Raw genomic sequence first — 18,895 nt, 5'->3', positions numbered from 1 at the left:
CCAAAATGCTGTCTTTAGCTATTAACATTTGAAATGATGAAGGCACTTGAAAGTAACACAACATTAGCTGCCTTTCCAGAAAAAGACAAAAACCTTTCAGAAGTATAGTATGTAAGGTTTTGTGAGGTTTTCCTCCCAGGCTTCTAGACTTCTGATTGGCCAACATTTCTACACGGTTAGGATTTGGCATATTCCTGACTTTGTTTTTAGGGTTTACATGTGGAAGGAGATATTTTTTCAAAACTGCACATGTGGACGGGATTTTTTTTAAACGAAAAAGGAAAATTTCCGTTTACAAAAGTGCCCGTGTACGTGTGGACGTAGCCTAAAGTTATCACAAAAAAAGCAAATTCGCTGAACATTCTGAGTTGTTTAGTGATCATTGTTGTTTTCTGTTCCTTGTAGTCAAAATGAATGGAAGCGGAGATGGGTCACAAAATAACCGTAATGGTAAGCACATGCACTCAGTCGTAAAATTGATGAAAAACTGATTTTCAGCAGATGTTTATGAATGCTAATTAAAAGATAAAATGATCTTGCAGGCCGACAGGTTAACCCAGAAATGTTTCCAAGAGGAGATCAGGAGCCAGCTTACGAACCTGTTGGTGGAATCTGGGGTTTACTGGAAAGACTTTATGTTACTCTCTATGATATCTTTTTTTGGAGGCTGACTGAGATACTAGATGAATTAGAGGATCGATATGATGTCTTATATATTGACTTTCACAATGTCAATGACGGCAATGTCAACAATGTAAACAATCACAATATTAATGTGAGAGACAATGATGCCAATGTTGACAACAATGAACTGCATGATGATCATAATGCTGTTGTTGTTGTCGGCATTGAAAATGACGATTCTGATGAGGCATTTGAAGACTGTGAGGATGTTCACCCGTACATCCCAGAAGAGGATCCTCAGCCAGGTGTATCCAGGAAGAGGTCTAGAGAGATGGATGTGGAAGATGTGGAGCCCAACAAAAGAATCAGATGGAGCGAGGAGTTTTCTGATGATGACTCTGACTTCATCTCTGCCTGTGATACTGATAGCGAGGGCTGTCCTCATCTTGGTAATATTGCTGATGAGGTACCGCTGTCTGTTGGATCCACGAAAAGGTCCAGAAAGGAAGATGGAGATGAAGAAGAGCCTAATAGCAAAAGATCCAGGCTCGCAAACTCTGATTCGGGGACCAGCTCAATTGTGTATGATCACTCTGAGAGCAGTAGTGATGAACTCTTTGAAGATGCCCATGAAGAGACTGACAACCATGAAACTGGAGGCTCGAGGAAAAGGTCCAGAGAGGATTTGGAAGAAGAAGAGGAATGCTTGCGCGTTTGCAAATTTCGGAGGTGTTCAAATGAGTCCACCAGCACCTGTGATGACAACTAACACTATTTCAACGTGATTTTTCTGTATCCTTTTAGTAGGCTGATGGCCTACTCAGGTGACCCTGAATCCTCCCTTGGTTTTGCTGCCATAAGTTGGGCATACACTGTGCAATTTTTTCAGTCGCGTTATTCAGCTCCTGTTCAAACTCTCCGATTGACTCGTAGGGGTTAGAAGTTCGTAGGTCACGATGCAGGGTCTCATACTATACGGCCCGATGCTCTGTGCAACCTGAGTGCTCACACTGTTCGTCCATAGCATGAAGGTTATAACACAAAATTTTACACTATTTTCACGGTTGTTGTGGTCGCGATAATTTTGTGAAGTCACATCGAAAAGGCTCGGATGAGCTTGGCAGTTCTACAAGTTGTGCCTCCATCGCTTGTGTCCGGATCACACGCTGCACTGCCGTGCTGTTCTGTCTTTTCGCTTTCATCTCTGTGTTTGCGCGTGCGCAGTGAGAGACGCTGCGTTGACACCCTCACGACGGCCGACAGGATTTCAAACAGGTTTGATTTTCTTACGACCAAATGACTGATGATCAGGAGCTGATCGTGAGGTGTTAATCACTTCTCGTTACCCCATGTATACGATGCACGACACACGATTAAGGCCAAACTCGGGTCGATCCCCAAAACAGTTGCACGACTGAAAAATCGGCTCAAAATGGGCCAAAAATCGCACAGTGTATGTCCAGCATTAGGCGTAGGCTGCTGGGGGATTCCCATGATGCACTGGGTGTTTCTTCTTCACCCACTATGTGTTAATAGACCTCTCTGCACTGAATTGTACTTGTTGTTAACCTCTGGCTCTCTTCCACAGAATGTCTTTATCCTGTTTTCCTTCCCCCTCCCCAACCGGTCGCAGCAGATGGCCGCCCCTCCCTGAGCCTGGTTCTGCTGGAGGTTTCTTCCTGTTAAAAGGGAGTTTTTCCTTCCCACTGTCGCCAAAGTGCTTGCTCATAGGGGGTCATTTGATTGTTGGGTTTTTCTTTGTAAGTATACCTTACAATATAAAGCACCTTGAGGTGACTGTTACTGTGATTTGGCACTATATAAAAAAAATTGAATTGAATTTAAAATTTAACTCTTTTTGGAGAGTTGGTACGTTAACTCTGATTTAGTGTTAAACACCAAATCTGTCTGGAGTTGATAATTTAACACTTGGTGTTAAGAGTTTATATATTAACTCTCAAAAGAGTATTTTAGTTTAACTACGTAAGAGTTATCTTCTAATTCATTCTAAAAAGCGGGAATTTTACTGTTCTGAACTTCTAGAAATTTCTTTTGGAAATAAACATTTACTAAAAAGACGCAATGGTTTTTGAAAAACATTTATTCTGAATTGTGCACCACAATTTCAAAACATTTTCTGAAAGATGTAACAGTGTACATGTTCTCACTTTCATTAGAATTTTGTTTATTAAAAGGTCTGACATAGGTGAGCTGGTAAATGCAAATAACAGCATTCTCATTACTTATTTCTTCAATACAATATGCATGTCCTTCATTCATCCCTTTGTGGAACTTCAACGCACTTCTGCTCTCCCCCATATTCCATCTTCACAAGCATATCCTATGTGGAGACTGAATAAAAATTAGTTGACACTAATTAATGGTACAAATAATCCAGTAATCAATTGCAGCACAGTAAAAAAAAGGAATCCTTTTTGAGCCATTATTTGTGTAAAGTATTTTCCCAAAAGACAAGGACACAGGCAACAGGTAATACTGAACTAAATGCACATGGTTAAACTATTTATAAGAATTTGTTTAAAGAGATGGAATGGAGAACGTGGCTGCAGCTAGGAGTGTCAGCAGAGAGCAGGAACCAGAGGAAAAGCTATCGAGAGACTGATCACCTGGGTCGTGATGGGAACAGTCCAACGGGAATTCTGCATCAATCAGTCAGCGTAATGCCTAAAAGTTTATTCTGATGTAAATATATTAAATTCTTAAAATGAAGAATATGAAAAAAAATCATCAGTGTTTTTAACGACACTGCATTTCATTCATGTGTCTCTATTGGACAGTGTTGTAGAAGTTACAGAAGATAGGAATCAGTTCCACCTTGGCCTGACGTTTGATCACGTTTGGTTGTACTGGCTTTGAGCCTGTTTGTGATACGCTACATCCACATGATACAGCTACTCTAGCTTTTTTTGAAGTGTCGTGAAATATTTTGCTTAAATGTTCTGCAGAACGGATGCAGCGCACATACAGTACAGATATTATCTGAAACAGCATTACACAGTGTTACACCTACTTTACAGTTTCACCACAGTGCAACGTCTCTCAGTATTGTTGAGATGTTTTCTATTATTATGTCCAGTATCAAATTTCTGCTGTACGCAAATCTTTCTATTCTCTCTTTTTCTTCTGTGTGAGGGATTCCTGCATTAATCATGCAGCTTAGAAACTTCATATGCACACCGTGAAAACACCTCCAAATAAATTCAGTGAAAGGTTGTCGAGATAAGGTTGTCTAAAACATTTATGAATGAACTTGTATAGAAAGTGTTTCTAGGAAACATTATCTAACACTTCTACATTCTTTAAAAAAAAGTATGCTTGGTTTAACTTTCAAATAACCAATGAACCAGTCCATCAGCTCAAAGCTATTGTACATTACTGCATTTTTGTCATAATTAGTGGTAAAATTGAATGATGATGAGATGCTCCCCACTCATATAATTACAAATATGGGAAAATATGCTCACTTTACTTTTGCTATCAATGGCTTGGCTCTATTAACAGGTTGTACCACATACGACATGGGCAAGAGTATGAGGCAACAACTCTTAACTGACATCAGCACAAAAACTGTACATCAGGAGCTTCATGTCACTGGTTTCCATTAATGTTTAATTCTTGTCAGACAGAAACAGAAACAGACAGCACATGTTGTAGTATAGTGACTCTGAACTTTTTAATATAATAACATACTGTAGTTCCAAATGCTTGGTACACTGTTCACTGATACAGCAGGATGACCAGATGAAGAAACACTGTCAGACTTTAACAAATGCTAAGCAGTCAAATCATTTCATGTATAACAGTCTATACTTAGTGGTTGATGTGAGAATCGCAGGTAGATATTCTCAGAATCTGCAGCACAATCCACAGACACCAGCATTGCAGCAGCCGCAGCAAAAGCGACACTTCATGCCACGCTTCTGTCTGTGGTACGGCATCTGTGTGAAAGAGGAGAAGAGCAGAGAGTTTATCTTCAGCTGCAAGTCACTTCATTGTTTCTAATTTTATGAAAAGTTGTGAGTGCACAGTTTATTTTAAACATCTCCCTGCATTTGAGAGATCTCACAATTACTGTCTTCATTCATTTATTGAAGTAAACTCACCACCCATGAGTCAGCTGATACCTCCTGATGTTCAGCAGCTGGACTGTCAGTGCTCACAGCCTCTTGTAGCTCTTGCAGTTCTCGTATCTGTAGAGAAAGAAAACAGATCTTAGCATCTTCACAACAAATTCATGCAGAAGAAGCACATTACATGAATTTAACACAGTATGTAACCTCAGCAAATGTGGCAGAGCTCTGCTGAATGCACACATGAGTGCAACGGCCACTGCAACTGCAACGCTGAACGTCTCCATCTTCAGGAGGTTTGAGTGGTTTAAGGTGGTCAGATCCTTTGACTCTCTCGTTGACTCTTGTCAGCGCCTTTGTGATGGTTGACTGAGGGAAACGGTGCTGGTATTTATACTCATTTGCTCCACTGCTGCCTCGTCACTTAGAGTACAGAAACTACTGTCGGGAACAGGCTTGCATCAATAGGACAGGGAAAACCCATATAGTTAAACATCCGAAGGTCAAAGTTCATGCCGACTGAGAAAAGTACAGATTTTCTCCTTCCTCAGGAATTTTCCATTCCTACAATTTCATAGCACAGGAAAATATGGAGTTTTGCAATGTTCCTGAAATCAGGTAGAGTAAGAGCTGTGAGTGACAAGGCAGCAGGGGCCCAAATCAGTATAAATATCAGCACTTCTGCACACATTAACCATCAGACAGAAGGACTCAGCTCACAACAATCATCCGGACCAGGAGAAAGAGTCGAACTTGAGCCTCTCAAAGCTTCCTAAGATGAAGACGTTCAGTGTTGCAGTTGCAGTGGCCGTCGTGCCCACATTCATTTGTGTTCAGCAGAGCTCTGCTGTCCCAGTCACTGAAGTAAGAACTTGACTTTAACCAAGTGTATTAGCTTACAAGCTGCAAATGTTTGTTTCAGTGCTACAATGTGGTTTCTACTGCACTCAATTCATTAACAGGAGCAGGAGCTGGAGGAGCCAATGAGCATGGACTATCCAGCAGCAGCACATGAGCAGATATTAGTGGACTCATGGAAGGTAAGTAACACTAACTGAGTGAAGGTGGCCAAATTACTTCAGCTAAATGAAAGTGTTTGTTAGAGCAGGTGAAAATAAAGAGCAGTGATGCTGCTGCAGATGAACTCTGTGCTCATGTCTCTTGTGTTTCCTACAGACGCTGTATAACACCAGACACAAGCGTGGCATCAAGTGTCGCTTTTGCTGTGGCTGCTGCACCCCCGGTATCTGTGGAGTTTGCTGCAGGTTCTGAGGATTCCTGCTCCAACAACCACTCAGCATTAACAAACTGTATGTCACAGTTAATGTGTGAGATTCTACTGTTTTAGTAACATTGTGTCCTCAGTTACTGCCTCAACCACGTGCTTGTATTGCACAGTTTATCACAATAAACTTTATGGTCATGTAGATATAATGTGGATTTTTGTTGTCATTTTAAATGTCGTATTTTCCTTTGTTACATTTGTAAAACTGACTGCTATGCACCGTCCATCCATCAATTCATCCATCAAAGCTGCCATAGGGCTACAGGCAGGGTATATCCTGGACAGTGTTAACACATAGAGAGAAAAGCATTCATGATCACAGTAACCCCTGTAACTGATTCAAAATCACAATTTAACCAAACACCAAAGTGTTCTGACTTTGAGGGGAGACTCTCCAAAATATTCTATTTTTATTTCAAACACATACGCAGTTGGTTACATATGGTTAAAATGATTCAAATGCAGTAAATATATACATTTTTCATATAAATAGAGTCCATAACTTGATTATTGTCTGTAGCCCACATAATTAAACACTTTAGTTAGATAAAACATGTGAGTTTTGATGTTATGTACTGTATAGCCTGTGTAATAAATAAAGATGTAGCCCAATAAGTATAAAATCCAGAAAGCTACACGACATGGGGCAGTTCATTTACAAACACAAGTGTAACTTGAGTTTCACACTGTTTTTTGTTAGAAAATAATCAAATTGTTAAATGCTTAAAGCACACAAAACGTCAGAAATCTGCACTGTCATGAACAACAATGTAAACCTAATTTTTGGATTAACCCTCCGAAGTCTGAATCCCAGCTTGTGCACATCAACCTCACTGATTTGCACAAATACAGTTTATAATGAAGACATGTTAAATATTAAGCACTGAAAACAGTTTGGTTGTTGTTGTTTGGAACGTCATTTAATGCATGTTGTTTTGTTGCCATAGTGATGCCTCCAGGGGAAAATTAGGGAGCAGAGCAAGAATAAGACTGTGGATATATGTTTTGATAGCTTTGGGTTCTCTTTGTTTTTGCCTAACAATCATAAAGAAATGTATTATATTTTGTGTGTGTCCTCATTATTGAGCTTTAACCCTGCATAAAGGCCAAGATGAATCTCTTAGAGTAGAACTTTACAGTAACTATTAGAATAAAAAAAAACACACATTGACTGCTTTAGTTTTTAAGATTCACTTCTGTCTTAAGTATTTTTTGTCTCCATATAAAAGATATCAAAATCTGTGCATACAACTTGATGTAAAAATAATCTATGTACATTCCGCAGTCTATGATGCTAGAATGGCATCGCAGCATTTAAACATGTTTTGAATGAAAACATCAGCATATGAAAACACAACTGAAGAGACACTGCAACCGTATGAAGGAAGACGACTATTTAGTGAAATTTCTACATTTCCCTGAGGATTAACTGCTCTGTAACTTACCAAGAACTAAAGTAAGTTCAAATTTCATTTTATAGACTTAAGATCATTTACTTAAATATAAAGCCTGATTTTCCTGCCTGCCAGGACAGTATTTCTGTACTTTACATTGTGCAAGTCTAGACTATATTTTACATCATAGAGAGGATGATGTGGCTCTATTATTCAGGAAAACAAATGAAGACTTAACTATTTGTCAGCTGTTGTAATATTTGACAAATTATACATAAATTAGAAAATGTTCTTAATCATATCTTAGAGTGACAGAAGCTCTGCTGTTAATCTTAGTATCTGCAGTTTTTACACGCTTACACAAACACACGCAGTTACTGTCCCTCCATTTAGAAAGACAGAGGCATCAGAGTGAGCATCATTCAACACAGACGCTCTCACAACACAAATCCTGACGTCGGTTTGCAATAAATGTAATTTAAAAAATTTACATTCATGTATGCTATATGCATTTTGTCCATTCCAAAGTTGTGAGTCTATACCAGCCAAAATGCTGTCTTTAGCTATTAACATTTGAAATGATGAAGGCACTTGAAAGTAACACAACATTAGCTGCCTTTCCAGAAAAAGACAAAAACCTTTCAGAAGTATAGTATGTAAGGTTTTGTGAGGTTTTCCTCCCAGGCTTCTAGACTTCTGATTGGCCAACATTTCTACACGGTTAGGATTTGGCATATTCCTGACTTTGTTTTTAGGGTTTACATGTGGAAGGAGATATTTTTTCAAAACTGCACATGTGGACGGGATTTTTTTTAAACGAAAAAGGAAAATTTCCGTTTACAAAAGTGCCCGTGTACGTGTGGACGTAGCCTAAAGTTATCACAAAAAAAGCAAATTCGCTGAACATTCTGAGTTGTTTAGTGATCATTGTTGTTTTCTGTTCCTTGTAGTCAAAATGAATGGAAGCGGAGATGGGTCACAAAATAACCGTAATGGTAAGCACATGCACTCAGTCGTAAAATTGATGAAAAACTGATTTTCAGCAGATGTTTATGAATGCTAATTAAAAGATAAAATGATCTTGCAGGCCGACAGGTTAACCCAGAAATGTTTCCAAGAGGAGATCAGGAGCCAGCTTACGAACCTGTTGGTGGAATCTGGGGTTTACTGGAAAGACTTTATGTTACTCTCTATGATATCTTTTTTTGGAGGCTGACTGAGATACTAGATGAATTAGAGGATCGATATGATGTCTTATATATTGACTTTCACAATGTCAATGACGGCAATGTCAACAATGTAAACAATCACAATATTAATGTGAGAGACAATGATGCCAATGTTGACAACAATGAACTGCATGATGATCATAATGCTGTTGTTGTTGTCGGCATTGAAAATGACGATTCTGATGAGGCATTTGAAGACTGTGAGGATGTTCACCCGTACATCCCAGAAGAGGATCCTCAGCCAGGTGTATCCAGGAAGAGGTCTAGAGAGATGGATGTGGAAGATGTGGAGCCCAACAAAAGAATCAGATGGAGCGAGGAGTTTTCTGATGATGACTCTGACTTCATCTCTGCCTGTGATACTGATAGCGAGGGCTGTCCTCATCTTGGTAATATTGCTGATGAGGTACCGCTGTCTGTTGGATCCACGAAAAGGTCCAGAAAGGAAGATGGAGATGAAGAAGAGCCTAATAGCAAAAGATCCAGGCTCGCAAACTCTGATTCGGGGACCAGCTCAATTGTGTATGATCACTCTGAGAGCAGTAGTGATGAACTCTTTGAAGATGCCCATGAAGAGACTGACAACCATGAAACTGGAGGCTCGAGGAAAAGGTCCAGAGAGGATTTGGAAGAAGAAGAGGAATGCTTGCGCGTTTGCAAATTTCGGAGGTGTTCAAATGAGTCCACCAGCACCTGTGATGACAACTAACACTATTTCAACGTGATTTTTCTGTATCCTTTTAGTAGGCTGATGGCCTACTCAGGTGACCCTGAATCCTCCCTTGGTTTTGCTGCCATAAGTTGGGCATACACTGTGCAATTTTTTCAGTCGCGTTATTCAGCTCCTGTTCAAACTCTCCGATTGACTCGTAGGGGTTAGAAGTTCGTAGGTCACGATGCAGGGTCTCATACTATACGGCCCGATGCTCTGTGCAACCTGAGTGCTCACACTGTTCGTCCATAGCATGAAGGTTATAACACAAAATTTTACACTATTTTCACGGTTGTTGTGGTCGCGATAATTTTGTGAAGTCACATCGAAAAGGCTCGGATGAGCTTGGCAGTTCTACAAGTTGTGCCTCCATCGCTTGTGTCCGGATCACACGCTGCACTGCCGTGCTGTTCTGTCTTTTCGCTTTCATCTCTGTGTTTGCGCGTGCGCAGTGAGAGACGCTGCGTTGACACCCTCACGACGGCCGACAGGATTTCAAACAGGTTTGATTTTCTTACGACCAAATGACTGATGATCAGGAGCTGATCGTGAGGTGTTAATCACTTCTCGTTACCCCATGTATACGATGCACGACACACGATTAAGGCCAAACTCGGGTCGATCCCCAAAACAGTTGCACGACTGAAAAATCGGCTCAAAATGGGCCAAAAATCGCACAGTGTATGTCCAGCATTAGGCGTAGGCTGCTGGGGGATTCCCATGATGCACTGGGTGTTTCTTCTTCACCCACTATGTGTTAATAGACCTCTCTGCACTGAATTGTACTTGTTGTTAACCTCTGGCTCTCTTCCACAGAATGTCTTTATCCTGTTTTCCTTCCCCCTCCCCAACCGGTCGCAGCAGATGGCCGCCCCTCCCTGAGCCTGGTTCTGCTGGAGGTTTCTTCCTGTTAAAAGGGAGTTTTTCCTTCCCACTGTCGCCAAAGTGCTTGCTCATAGGGGGTCATTTGATTGTTGGGTTTTTCTTTGTAAGTATACCTTACAATATAAAGCACCTTGAGGTGACTGTTACTGTGATTTGGCACTATATAAAAAAAATTGAATTGAATTTAAAATTTAACTCTTTTTGGAGAGTTGGTACGTTAACTCTGATTTAGTGTTAAACACCAAATCTGTCTGGAGTTGATAATTTAACACTTGGTGTTAAGAGTTTATATATTAACTCTCAAAAGAGTATTTTAGTTTAACTACGTAAGAGTTATCTTCTAATTCATTCTAAAAAGCGGGAATTTTACTGTTCTGAACTTCTAGAAATTTCTTTTGGAAATAAACATTTACTAAAAAGACGCAATGGTTTTTGAAAAACATTTATTCTGAATTGTGCACCACAATTTCAAAACATTTTCTGAAAGATGTAACAGTGTACATGTTCTCACTTTCATTAGAATTTTGTTTATTAAAAGGTCTGACATAGGTGAGCTGGTAAATGCAAATAACAGCATTCTCATTACTTATTTCTTCAATACAATATGCATGTCCTTCATTCATCCCTTTGTGGAACTTCAACGCACTTCTGCTCTCCCCCATATTCCATCTTCACAAGCATATCCTATGTGGAGACTGAATAAAAATTAGTTGACACTAATTAATGGTACAAATAATCCAGTAATCAATTGCAGCACAGTAAAAAAAAGGAATCCTTTTTGAGCCATTATTTGTGTAAAGTATTTTCCCAAAAGACAAGGACACAGGCAACAGGTAATACTGAACTAAATGCACATGGTTAAACTATTTATAAGAATTTGTTTAAAGAGATGGAATGGAGAACGTGGCTGCAGCTAGGAGTGTCAGCAGAGAGCAGGAACCAGAGGAAAAGCTATCGAGAGACTGATCACCTGGGTCGTGATGGGAACAGTCCAACGGGAATTCTGCATCAATCAGTCAGCGTAATGCCTAAAAGTTTATTCTGATGTAAATATATTAAATTCTTAAAATGAAGAATATGAAAAAAAATCATCAGTGTTTTTAACGACACTGCATTTCATTCATGTGTCTCTATTGGACAGTGTTGTAGAAGTTACAGAAGATAGGAATCAGTTCCACCTTGGCCTGACGTTTGATCACGTTTGGTTGTACTGGCTTTGAGCCTGTTTGTGATACGCTACATCCACATGATACAGCTACTCTAGCTTTTTTTGAAGTGTCGTGAAATATTTTGCTTAAATGTTCTGCAGAACGGATGCAGCGCACATACAGTACAGATATTATCTGAAACAGCATTACACAGTGTTACACCTACTTTACAGTTTCACCACAGTGCAACGTCTCTCAGTATTGTTGAGATGTTTTCTATTATTATGTCCAGTATCAAATTTCTGCTGTACGCAAATCTTTCTATTCTCTCTTTTTCTTCTGTGTGAGGGATTCCTGCATTAATCATGCAGCTTAGAAACTTCATATGCACACCGTGAAAACACCTCCAAATAAATTCAGTGAAAGGTTGTCGAGATAAGGTTGTCTAAAACATTTATGAATGAACTTGTATAGAAAGTGTTTCTAGGAAACATTATCTAACACTTCTACATTCTTTAAAAAAAGTATGCTTGGTTTAACTTTCAAATAACCAATGAACCAGTCCATCAGCTCAAAGCTATTGTACATTACTGCATTTTTGTCATAATTAGTGGTAAAATTGAATGATGATGAGATGCTCCCCACTCATATAATTACAAATATGGGAAAATATGCTCACTTTACTTTTGCTATCAATGGCTTGGCTCTATTAACAGGTTGTACCACATACGACATGGGCAAGAGTATGAGGCAACAACTCTTAACTGACATCAGCACAAAAACTGTACATCAGGAGCTTCATGTCACTGGTTTCCATTAATGTTTAATTCTTGTCAGACAGAAACAGAAACAGACAGCACATGTTGTAGTATAGTGACTCTGAACTTTTTAATATAATAACATACTGTAGTTCCAAATGCTTGGTACACTGTTCACTGATACAGCAGGATGACCAGATGAAGAAACACTGTCAGACTTTAACAAATGCTAAGCAGTCAAATCATTTCATGTATAACAGTCTATACTTAGTGGTTGATGTGAGAATCGCAGGTAGATATTCTCAGAATCTGCAGCACAATCCACAGACACCAGCATTGCAGCAGCCGCAGCAAAAGCGACACTTCATGCCACGCTTCTGTCTGTGGTACGGCATCTGTGTGAAAGAGGAGAAGAGCAGAGAGTTTATCTTCAGCTGCAAGTCACTTCATTGTTTCTAATTTTATGAAAAGTTGTGAGTGCACAGTTTATTTTAAACATCTCCCTGCATTTGAGAGATCTCACAATTACTGTCTTCATTCATTTATTGAAGTAAACTCACCACCCATGAGTCAGCTGATACCTCCTGATGTTCAGCAGCTGGACTGTCAGTGCTCACAGCCTCTTGTAGCTCTTGCAGTTCTCGTATCTGTAGAGAAAGAAAACAGATCTTAGCATCTTCACAACAAATTCATGCAGAAGAAGCACATTACATGAATTTAACACAGTATGTAACCTCAGCAAATGTGGCAGAGCTCTGCTGAATGCACACATGAGTGCAACGGCCACTGCAACTGCAACGCTGAACGTCTCCATCTTCAGGAGGTTTGAGTGGTTTAAGGTGGTCAGATCCTTTGACTCTCTCGTTGACTCTTGTCAGCGCCTTTGTGATGGTTGACTGAGGGAAACGGTGCTGGTATTTATACTCATTTGCTCCACTGCTGCCTCGTCACTTAGAGTACAGAAACTACTGTCGGGAACAGGCTTGCATCAATAGGACAGGGAAAACCCATATAGTTAAACATCCGAAGGTCAAAGTTCATGCCGACTGAGAAAAGTACAGATTTTCTCCTTCCTCAGGAATTTTCCATTCCTACAATTTCATAGCACAGGAAAATATGGAGTTTTGCAATGTTCCTGAAATCAGGTAGAGTAAGAGCTGTGAGTGACGAGGCAGCAGGGGCCCAAATCAGTATAAATATCAGCACTTCTGCACACATTAACCATCAGACAGAAGGACTCAGCTCACAACAATCATCCGGACCAGGAGAAAGAGTCGAACTTGAGCCTCTCAAAGCTTCCTAAGATGAAGACGTTCAGTGTTGCAGTTGCAGTGGCCGTCGTGCCCACATTCATTTGTGTTCAGCAGAGCTCTGCTGTCCCAGTCACTGAAGTAAGAACTTGACTTTAACCAAGTGTATTAGCTTACAAGCTGCAAATGTTTGTTTCAGTGCTACAATGTGGTTTCTACTGCACTCAATTCATTAACAGGAGCAGGAGCTGGAGGAGCCAATGAGCATGGACTATCCAGCAGCAGCACATGAGGAGGCATCAGTGGACTCATGGAAGGTAAGTAACACTAACTGAGTGAAGGTGGCCAAATTACTTCAGCTAAATGAAAGTGTTTGTTAGAGCAGGTGAAAATAAAGAGCAGTGATGCTGCTGCAGATGAACTCTGTGCTCATGTCTCTTGTGTTTCCTACAGACGCTGTATAACAGCAGACACAAGCGTGGCATCAAGTGTCGCTTTTGCTGTGGCTGCTGCACCCCCGGTATCTGTGGAGTTTGCTGCAGGTTCTGAGGATTCCTGCTCCAACAACCACTCAGCATTAACAAACTGTATGTCACAGTTAATGTGTGAGATTATACTGTTTTAGTAACATTGTGTCCTCAGTTACTGCCTCAACCACGTGCTTGTATTGCACAGTTTATCACAATAAACTTTATGGTCATGTAGATATAATGTGGATTTTTGTTGTCATTTTAAATGTCGTATTTTCCTTTGTTACATTTGTAAAACTGACTGCTATGCACCGTCCATCCATCAATTCATCCATCAAAGCTGCCATAGGGCTACAGGCAGGGTATATCCTGGACAGTGTTAACACATAGAGAGAAAAGCATTCATGATCACAGTAACCCCTGTAACTGATTCAAAATCACAATTTAACCAAACACCAAAGTGTTCTGACTTTGAGGGGAGACTCTCCAAAATATTCTATTTTTATTTCTTTTTTTTTTTTTTTTTTTTTTTTTTTTTTTTTTTTCTTCTTAAATGACATCAGAAACAGCAGTATGCGACATTACGTGATGGCAGAGCTTCAGTTCATCCTTTGTCATTTTTTTTTTTTTTTTTTTTTTTTTAATAAATAGGACAGGGGGAATGAATGAGAGAGAGAGGGGGAGAGAAAGAAAGAAAACCAAAGGGGAGAAGAGACGGTGAGAAGGGGGGGGAAGAGAGAGAAAAAAAAAAAAACTCCTGGGTCACCTGTATGGAGAAAAAAAAAAAAAAAAAAAAACAACAAACAAACAAAAACAAACAGAGGAGACAGCAAACAACAAAGAGCAACATAATAATAGAGAAAACAAAGCACCATCACAATAAACTAGCTAGTCATAGATATCAGTATTTACTAAGTAATAAACGATATTGTGCAGCACGCAAGATAGACAGCGCACAGTGTGCTTTGAGGCAGCAGCCAAGAAAGCTTTAGTCCGCGTCTGTGAATACCCATGTGTGCATACCTGTGTGGATCAGCATGCTTGCATTCCAAAGGTTTCTCCATGTAATGATCTGCTAGGGAGTGTGGGGGGGGCCACAGCCCCGTCCTCCAGGGTGTGAAGCGGGTATGGAGGAGATCAAAACTCCAGACATCCAGAGGCCCCCAGAACACAAGAGACCATGGAAGACCAACAGAGGGGCAGCCGCGCCACTGTCCCAGTAAGAGCTGAGGAGAGTCCCAGATGAGGGCTCGCCCAGCAGCCGCGGAGCAGAAGTCAGGGGGAGTTGCAGTGACGCGCCCGTGAGCTCCGCCGGCCCCCAGCTGCGCCTGAGTGACCGAGCCCTAGGCCGAGAGGCCGGGGGCACCCCACCTCCAAAGGGGCCCGAGCGAGCCCCAGGCCCCAGGCCCCGACAAGCGGCCGCCAAGGAGTGAGCCGGTGTGCACCCGGACGCCCACCCCCAGACACAAAAGAACCACCAACACACCGACACCTGAGGGAGTCCGCCACCGGCAGGGGAAGTGGTGGTGGGTGGAGATAGGCCTCCAAACCTTGGAGGACCTGAGGTGTCCCCAGAGAGGTGGCGTCTGATACCCAACCTGACATATAGACACAGACATACAGGCACACACAGACACAAACATCCATTCCCACCCTCATGCTCTCATATGCACTCACTCCACACTCAACCAACGTGGAGACAGACATAAAGAGACGCTGTACACACAATCACACTCCCCAAGCGTACTCTACAAACCGGGTCTAGGTACCCTTGCCCCTGGAGGGGGGAATTGCACCCAGACCCAGGTGGTGTTACCCTTTTCCCTGCAGTGGGGAGAGGCAGACCACCCCGACTCCGCAGCAGCAGGGAGGCCCCACACCCCAGACCGCAGTCGGACGGCCAACTCCTCCTACTAGCCCTCCCGCTCCAGCAGGCCGCAGAGAATGGGGGTGGGAGAAGACTCCAAACCTCCCTCCACCCGCTCATTGTAGTGTTGATGCATATGTGTTCTAAGGTGCAATTAAAACCCAGGAGGGCATGGAGCTACCTGCCAAGGAGCAGCAGGTAAGCGCATAGTCCCTCCTGCTAACCCTCAATGACTAAGTGTATTTAAAATTGAGAGGTGGGCAACGACGTCAGGGGTGAGGTATACACCCTGATGGTGATTTGGACTCCGTGATTGTGCCCACCCCCAAGATCCTATATGTATGTGTAATGAGAGTGTGAATAATGTGAATGTCTAAGTTGTGGGATAAAATTGAGGCAGAGGCAGCCAGAAGGGGACGGGGGGGGGGGTAGCCTCCTCTGCACCCTGGTGACATACCCCCACTCCAAGGCCCTGCATGTGTGGGTGGTTGTGGAGGAGCGGGAAGAGGGAGGCAGCTGGAGATGGGGAGGGAAGGAAGGGAGGGGCAGGTAACCCCTCCCTGGGGCCAGCTCCCCCGCTGACCCCAGTAGGCACTCCCACCCTCCGCGACCCGCCAGGGAAGGGGGGCCCAGGCCCATCAGACCGGGGCCCAGTGCAGTAGCGCCCCCCGGCTCCACAGAGCCCTGGACAGTCCACCCAACCCCACCACAGAGAAAACTGCACCCACCCCACCAACCACACATCTTCCAGACTACATAAGACGGTAAACGCTCAGGCTGAGATCTTCCTCCACCTCTCCTGTATCTCCCCCTCCTGCAGAGAGTTCCTGAGAGAAGAAAGCTCCTGCAAGATGTGACCATCCCCCCCACCAGTTGAAGAGCCCCCCAGGCGGCTCGATGCACCGGCGGCACCCTGCTCCAGGGCCGGGCCCCCATGCACCCACCCGCCCACAACCCCGGCAACACACCAACCAGGACCCGAGCCCCCGAGGCCCGGCCCGGGCCCCAGCCCAGAGACGGAGCGCCCCCAAAACCTCACGCCCATCCCGGACCCACCCAGGGGCAGACAGGCTACCAGGTCAGTAACCCACGTCCGTCAGCACAGACCCTCCCCTAGCCCCGCTGCACGCAGCCGCGAGGAAACAGTCACCTGAGAGCCAACAGAGCCCTCAACCGGACGTGACCGCTACCCCGGGTTGAGCCCCCCAAGGAAGATGCCTCCGGGGAACCCCCCGACGCCCTAAGCCTGTCCCTACCCCCTCACCAATCACAACAGTGAAGGCGGGACCAAACTATGACCCCCCACCCCCACTAGGTGATGGAGCTGATAAAAGGGGCCCAGAGCAATTGATCTAATGTGGTGGCAGAGGCTGTATCAAGACTAATGTAATCTAATAGATAATTTCTATATTGGTTAGAATTAAGATTATTTTTATTTTTCCAGTTCATGAGGACTGTTTTCTTGGCTATGCATAGGGCAGTGAAGATCATATGGGCTATATTCTTTTCTGAAGTGACATTATCTAAGCTGCCCAACAAACACACTAAGGGGGAGGTTGGAATGTTACATTTCAGACATTTTGATAAGTCTTCACATATCTCGCGCCAAAACTTTTGCACTGGTGGACAGAACCAAAGAGCGTGGATGTAATTGTCTGGTGTATTGCCTTGACAGTGTGAGCAGTTGTTGGAAGATGTAAAGCCCATCTTGAACATCCGATGACCTGTATAGTGCACTCTATGAAGTATTTTGTATTGTATTAATTGCAGACTGGGATTTTTAATTAATTTAAAAGTTTTTAAGCAAATCTGAGACCAGAAGTTTTGGTCTAGGTTGACTGATAAATCTGCTTCCCACTTTGCAATAGGAAGGGATATTGATTCATCTAATTTAGAAAGTGTTCTGTATATTTTAGATAATAATTTGGGGGATTTAAGAGTAAGAAAATGTGCCGCACTTAGTGGTGTTTGTAATTCAACTTGACTGAGGTTAAATTTCTTTTTTACTATGGATTTAATTTGTTGATATTCTAAAAACCTTGTCTTGTTGATCCCATATTGTTCAACTAGTCTGTCAAATGGAATAAATTCTGTTCCCTCTAATATATGTTCTAAGTATTTAATTCCTTTACAACTCCATTCTGGGAAATTAATCATATTATTGTTTTGTAATATGTCAGGGTTATTCCAGATAGGTGTACGTTTGCATGGGATTAATGAAGACTCCGTTATTTTTAGAAACTCCCACCATGCTGTTAGAGAAAAGCTGATGTTGATACTTTTAAAGCATTCATGTCTTTTGATGTTTGAGCTAATAAATGGTAGGTCTGAAATCTCTAGATCCTTGCATAGTGCCTGTTCAACATCTAGCCAGGGCTCAACTAAGAAGGTATGTTTTAACCATTCTGAGATGAACTGAAGCCTGTTGGCTAAGAAGTATTGGTGAAAATTAGGCAGATCTAATCCTCCTCTATCCTTGGTTCTTTGTAGCGTTTTTAAGCTAATACGCGGGGGTTTATCTTTCCAAAGGAATTTGGAAATATATGAATCCAGAGATCTGAACCAATCTTGTGATGGTTTGTTAGGGATCATCAAAAATAAGTAATTTATTTTTGGCAAGATCATCATTTTTATAGTGGCGACCCTTCCCATGAGTGATATGGGTAAAGATTTCCATCTAGTCAGATCGCCTTCTACTTTTTTTAGAAGTGGGATGTGGTTTAGTTTAGTTAAGTCTGAAAGCTTAGGAGAGATATTAATACCTAAATATTTAATATTTCCGGATTGCAGTGGGGCAGAGGAAGAATTATGGAAGGAGCAGTTAATGGGGAGAACTGTAGATTTTGGCCAGTTAATTGAATAATCTGAAACTCTTGAAAACCAGTTTATTAAAGTAATTACCTCAGAGAGGTTGGTTTGTGTGTTTTGCAGAAAAAGCAACACATCATCCGCATAGAGACTGATTTTATGTTCTATGTTCTTACATTTTATGCCCTTAATTGTTGTAGCCTGTCTAAATGCTGCTGCTAGAGGTTCGATAAAAATTGCAAAAAGTGAGGGGGAGAGTGGGCATCCCTGTCTGGTGCCCCTCAGGAGACAGAAGCTGGAGGATGTCTGGTCATTTGTTCTGATACGAGCCGTTGGGGAATTGTATAATATTCTTATCCAGTTTATGAAAGAGT

General features: G+C 42.0%; 4 protein-coding genes and 2 pseudogenes across 4 annotated transcripts; 4 read left to right on the top strand and 2 right to left on the bottom strand.

Annotated features, from left to right (window-relative positions):
• Window positions 1–410: 410 nt before the first annotated feature.
• LOC146658778 (uncharacterized) lies at window positions 411–1,393 on the top strand. The gene is made up of 2 exons (XM_085421759.1): window positions 411–450; window positions 543–1,393. The coding sequence occupies exons 1-2, from the start codon at window positions 411–413 to the stop codon at window positions 1,391–1,393; spliced, it is 891 nt and encodes a 296-aa protein (XP_085277885.1).
• A 3,065-nt stretch (window positions 1,394–4,458) lies between these two features.
• LOC146658777 (hepcidin-like) lies at window positions 4,459–5,002 on the bottom strand (annotated as a pseudogene).
• A 490-nt stretch (window positions 5,003–5,492) lies between these two features.
• Window positions 5,493–5,987, top strand: LOC146658776 (hepcidin-like). Its single transcript, XM_085421757.1, has 3 exons — window positions 5,493–5,579; window positions 5,678–5,755; window positions 5,892–5,987. The coding sequence occupies exons 1-3, from the start codon at window positions 5,493–5,495 to the stop codon at window positions 5,985–5,987; spliced, it is 261 nt and encodes an 86-aa protein (XP_085277883.1).
• A 2,362-nt stretch (window positions 5,988–8,349) lies between these two features.
• On the top strand, window positions 8,350–9,332 carry LOC146658775 (uncharacterized). The gene is made up of 2 exons (XM_085421756.1): window positions 8,350–8,389; window positions 8,482–9,332. The coding sequence occupies exons 1-2, from the start codon at window positions 8,350–8,352 to the stop codon at window positions 9,330–9,332; spliced, it is 891 nt and encodes a 296-aa protein (XP_085277882.1).
• A 3,064-nt stretch (window positions 9,333–12,396) lies between these two features.
• On the bottom strand, window positions 12,397–12,940 carry LOC146658774 (hepcidin-like; annotated as a pseudogene).
• Window positions 12,941–13,430: 490 nt separating this feature from the next.
• Window positions 13,431–13,925, top strand: LOC146658773 (hepcidin-like). The gene is made up of 3 exons (XM_085421755.1): window positions 13,431–13,517; window positions 13,616–13,693; window positions 13,830–13,925. Exons 1-3 carry the CDS (start codon window positions 13,431–13,433, stop codon window positions 13,923–13,925), a joined length of 261 nt encoding a protein of 86 aa, XP_085277881.1.
• The last annotated feature ends 4,970 nt before the right edge of the window (window positions 13,926–18,895 follow it).

Source organism: Rhamphochromis longiceps, linkage group LG11 (assembly GCF_057381845.1).
Source record: "Rhamphochromis longiceps isolate RC_006_pf linkage group LG11, R_longiceps_female_GT1.1, whole genome shotgun sequence".
Classification (NCBI taxonomy): Eukaryota; Metazoa; Chordata; class Actinopteri; order Cichliformes; family Cichlidae; genus Rhamphochromis; species Rhamphochromis longiceps.
This window is presented reverse-complemented; position numbering and strand designations above follow the sequence as displayed.